Below are 5,143 nucleotides of genomic sequence, written 5' to 3'. Positions count from 1 at the left end.
TGGACGTTCTCAGGCAGCTCCTGTAACAGAACGTTGACAATCACATTAGTTATGCTACAATCCAGACCCACAGCCCCAATCTCCCTCTGCTTTTATGGCTTTTCAGCATCCTAAAGAAATAAAATAGCCTGAGAAAGGTTAAAAGCTTTTTACAAGGGAAACACTTTGGCAAATGGAGGCACATGAATTTCATTAGCACACAATACACGCAAACAGATGCGCGCACAAACACACACAGCTAGCGGTTACAAGTTACAGGGCATTGTTTGGTATTTGATGAATTGTTCATTTACAATCACATTCGTCTCTGGATCAACAATAAGCATATAATAAGGTGTAGTCTATTACAACATCATAAAACATGACTTTACCACACATTAGGCAATCTACACATTAGGCCAACTAGGAATTCTAGGACAATCAACCTTTTTTAGAGTGGTTTTAGCGGGCCAGTGTATAAATAGTGACTTGTGATGATTTCAAACTCACCCTAATCGCATCCAAGCATCCGTGCTCCTCTGCAAGGACTGTGACTATGTCGTCATGCAACCTGAGAACAACAAACACAGACCACCATGTCATAAACAATGAACAACCATCATAACCAATCTGTGGCTCACCAGGCTGATGGACATGGCAACACGTTCACTTACCCAAGGTGATGATGAATTTCAATCTCTCGCTTATTTCAATGTTCTGCAGTAGTCTTCTACCCTGTGAATAAAAGTTGACAGTAAATGAGGCAGAATGACTTCCTCCTAACGACAATATTACACTTTACTTGAACCCTCAGTTCAATGGCTATATAACACTGTCATAACATCTGTCAATGACAGTCCTGATTTGATTGACAGCTCAATCAACAATGATCATTAGTCAAGACATGGGGTGTAAGAGAGCTTACTGCACACAGCTCAAAGAGCAGGCTCCCAGGGACCACACTCTGTCTTGGCCCGAGGGAAGGGTTCTCCCCTGGGAGGGGTCACTAGGTGGACTGAGCCCCTGGGCGATGACCTCTGGAGCCAGATAGGATGGGTACCTGTGGACAGAGATAGTCAGAGAGAGGGTCAAAGGTCAATTGAATACCCTGCAAGACATAGAAAACKTTGAGAGCGTTGAGGTTGTCTTGAATTAAATTCAATGAAAACTGTTTGCAACAGATAACATTTGACAATGAACAGACTTTGATGATTAATCTACCTAAATATTCCAGGTACTTCCTGTTTCGTTGAAGTCATTGTTTAATGATGCATGTACAGTACATTGMTTCATATCAAGGAATCTCCGTAATCACGAGACAGATAAAGCTTATTTCATCTTCAAACCAGATGTTTTACTTAGAGACTAGATAATACAGGACATCAGAGGCAGCGGCGAACACACACACACACAATCATTCCCCCATTCAACAACAGGCTATTACCCACAAAGACTTTCTAAAACATGAGGGCCTTTGGGTTTTGGATAAGACTTCAGCTATCTATTACAGTACTTGAAACAATGGATTACTTTAATATCCAAAACCTGGATATCATAATGGCTGGTCATGGCTCACATCAACACCATCATCCCAGAAACCCTAGACCCACCCCAATTTGCATACCGCACCAACAGATCCACAGATGATGCAATCTCTATTGCACTCCACACTGCCCTTTCCCACCTGGACAAAAGGAACACCTATGTGAGAATGCTATTCATTGACTAGAAGCTCAGCGTTCAACACCATGATGCCCTCAAAGCTCATCACTAAGCTAAGACCCTGGGACTAAAACACTCCCTCTGCAACTGGATCCTGGACTTCCTGACAGGCAGCCCCCAGGTGGTAGGGTAGGTAACAACACATCTGCCACGCTGATCCTCAACACATGGGCCCCTCAGGGGTGCATGTCAGTCCCCTCCTGTACTCCCTATTCACTTGATACTGCACAGCCAGGCACGACTCCAACACCATCATTAAGTTTGCTGATGACACAACAGTGGTTTGCCTGACCACCGACAACGATGAGACAGACTATAGGGAGGAGGTTAGAGACCTGACCGTGTGGTGCCAGGACAACAACCTCTCCCTCAACCGATCAAGATAAAGGAGATGATTGTGGACTATAGAAAAGGAGGACCGAGCATGCCCCATTATCATCGACGGGGCTGTAGTGGAGCAGGTTGAGAGCTTAAGTTTTGGCGTCCACATCACCAACAAACTAACGGTCCAAGCACACAAGACAGTCGTGAAGAGGGCACGACAAACCTATTCCCCCTCGGGAACTAAAAAAATTGGGCATGGCCCAGATCCTCAAAAAGTTTTACAGCTGCACCATCGAGAGCATTCTGACGGTTGCATACTGCATGGAATGGCAACTGCTCGGCTCGACCGCAAGGCACTACAGAGGGTAGGTGTACAGCCCAGTACATCACCGGGCCAAGCTTCCTGTCATACAGGACCTCTATACCAGGCAGGGTCAGAGGAAGGCCTAAAAATAGTCAAAGACTCCAGCCACCCTAGTCATAGACTGTTCTCGCTGCTACCGCACGGCAAGCGGTACCAGAGCACCATCTAGGTCCAAGACGCTTCTTAAACAGCTTCTACCCCAAGCTATAAGACTCCTGAACAGCTAATCAAATGGCTACCCATACTATTTGCATTGCCCGCCCCCTCACCACCACGCTGCTATTCTGTATTTATCTATGCATAGCCACTTTAATAACTCTACCTACATGTACATAATTACCTCGACACCGGTGGCCCCACGCACATTGGCACATTGACTCTGTACGGTACCCTGTATATAGCCCCGCTATTGTTATTTACTGCTGCGCTTGAATTATTTGTTATCTCTTACTTTTTTAGGGCTTTCCTTAAAACTGCATGTTGTTAAGGGCTTGTAAGTAGCCTTTCACTGTAAGGTCTACACCTGTTGTTTCGGCGCATGTGACAATATGTGATTTGATAAACAATAGATTGACCCAGTACATGTCATAGTAATGCATCTCATTCTATTTCACTAACAGCATTTAAATACTGTGTTGTGTTCACAGAGGACCTATGACATCCATTACCAGAAGATCCACAGTAATGCAAGTCCCAGACATTCAAGGTTCCCAATCTTTCATTATCATATCATCATTTATCATAGTTATCTCTAATGACAGTGGGACATGTATTGCTTTTAACCCGTATAGATTAATTGGTAGAGGCATGGCGCTTGCAGGCTGGGTTGTGGATTCAATTCCCACGGGGCACGAGTACCAGAAAAAAAAGTATGAAAATGTATGCACTCACTACTGTATGTTGCTCTTAGAGCGTCTGCTAAATGACTAAATGTTCCAAAAATATGTTTTCACTGCCTAATTAAATGTCAGTCACTATTGATTCGCTTTTCACATCTATCGACACATTCGTTGTACATGGGAGGTTAGATGTGAACAGGACTTACCCAATAGGAAAGTCCACATCCGCCCCGTGGTCTGTCATGTAATAGAGCCCAAACTTAGCCAGCTTCACCTTGCCCTACAAAGAAACAATGTTACATATGACAATGTTCAATGTATTGATGGCCTTATGATAAATCAATAATGCATCAATAACGTGATGACAATTACCTGTTTAAACGAGAGCACAGGTTTAACCAGGCTAGATGACAATGGCAAATGGCGTTAAAAGCCTTTCCATTAGACCCCAACTGATAGGAAGGGAGGTAACCTACCTTGCCATCCATGAGGAAATTCTGTGCATTGAGGGCTCTGTGAACCATTCCATGTTTGTTCATAAACTCTAGTCCCTCCAAGGCCTCATAGGCTATCTGGAGAACTCTCTCTGGGCTGTAACAGACAGACAAGGCCTGAGAAATATTATATACACATTATAAAACTTGGGAGTAGCTTTAGGACCTGTGGTGTTTGGCTTGAAAAAGGGTTATGTATGTACTCAGAGTCTGTCTTTGTTTTCCAGTCAACAAAGCTACAACAGGTCGTTGTGTGTACTAAATATGTAGTCATTTTCCCTGCCGGGTCTGTAGAGTTGAGGAGCTCATTGGTAAGTGTTTTAGATGGAAGAGGTTTGTGTTATATCGGTGTCAACCAGTAGATGGCAAGGGGAGTGCATAGCCTAGTCCTGATGTAATGAAGCTATTCTTCTTTGTTCAAGTTAAACCATGGTCATTCTACTGACAGAGAGATAGAACTGAGTCCTCCTAACATTCAATAACATAGTACATTATCATTGTACTACATCTATATATAGTCTTTATATCGTGTAAATATTTTACTATATAGATGTAGTGCCTTCGGGTATTATACTATTTCTTATCGTTGTTGCTTTGTCGAGAAGGAACCTGCAAGTAAGCATTTCTTGGACAGTGCATAATAACAAATCATTTGTAGACTGCAAATTGACCGCAAGTAGCCTAAACAGATATCATATTTGTCTAAAACAGCCATTTCAAACCTTGCTTGCAGTTGTTACTGATCACATATACAGTATCTCTCTACAGTTTCCAAAATTAAAATCACTTGGAGCTGATTTGCTAGTGTTTTTAGTCTTTTATGTCCAACAATAAAAATACTAAATAAAATAACACTTCCTTTTTATATAAGAAAACGTAGGGGTCTAAATAAAATAAACAGCCGGGCCAAATTCGGCCCGCCAGTTGGTCAACCCTGTGCGACTAATAAAAAACTTGAAATCTTACCTGACAGTTTGAACCTGTTTCTGGAAATCATTTATACTGCTTTCGTAGTGTTCCGTCACAACAACAAGCCGTTCTGGAAGAATGAAGAAGAAAAGGTGTGAAATKGTAGATCAATATGACATTGGTCACCCCTGGCATTTAATTGATTTATATGWTTAATATGTGATTTCAAAACATCTGTTTTACGGTCTGCTGCTTGTTCTCCATTTTTTCCCCCAGCAAGGCTGTCATTTTGTTGTTTTTCCAATGAAGGAGTGTTCCTTTTAAGTTAAAGGTTTAGCCACTACATGATTGGTTAAACATAGCCAGGAAGAATCTTCTAAATKAAACGCTGGCGCCATGTGTTGTGATAACATACATATGCAATTACAAAGCTTTAAAGCTGTACTCAGTCCTTTATAACTTCCCATCCACCCAGCCCACACAATAAATGGAAAAACAAAATGTTATCTACA

The 5,143-nt window shown here is 42.2% G+C and overlaps 1 protein-coding gene across 1 annotated transcript; it reads right to left on the bottom strand.

The window, feature by feature from the left end:
• Positions 1-5: 5 nt before the first annotated feature.
• tbck (TBC1 domain containing kinase) lies at positions 6-4,761 on the bottom strand (the record flags this gene model as incomplete). Its single annotated transcript, XM_070442376.1, is given in 8 exon segments — positions 6-20; positions 490-550; positions 650-714; positions 905-927; positions 930-1,039; positions 3,435-3,508; positions 3,705-3,819; positions 4,689-4,761. Coding segments are annotated over 8 exon segments (536 nt in total), but the record flags the coding sequence as incomplete, so codon positions are not given.
• Between the last annotated feature and the right edge of the window lie 382 nt (positions 4,762-5,143).

This window comes from Salvelinus sp. IW2-2015, unplaced genomic scaffold (genome assembly GCF_002910315.2).
Source record: "Salvelinus sp. IW2-2015 unplaced genomic scaffold, ASM291031v2 Un_scaffold8502, whole genome shotgun sequence".
Lineage (NCBI taxonomy): Eukaryota > Metazoa > Chordata > Actinopteri > Salmoniformes > Salmonidae > Salvelinus > Salvelinus sp. IW2-2015.
The sequence above is the reverse complement of the archived record's forward strand: the minus strand, read 5'-3'. Positions and strand labels throughout refer to the sequence as shown.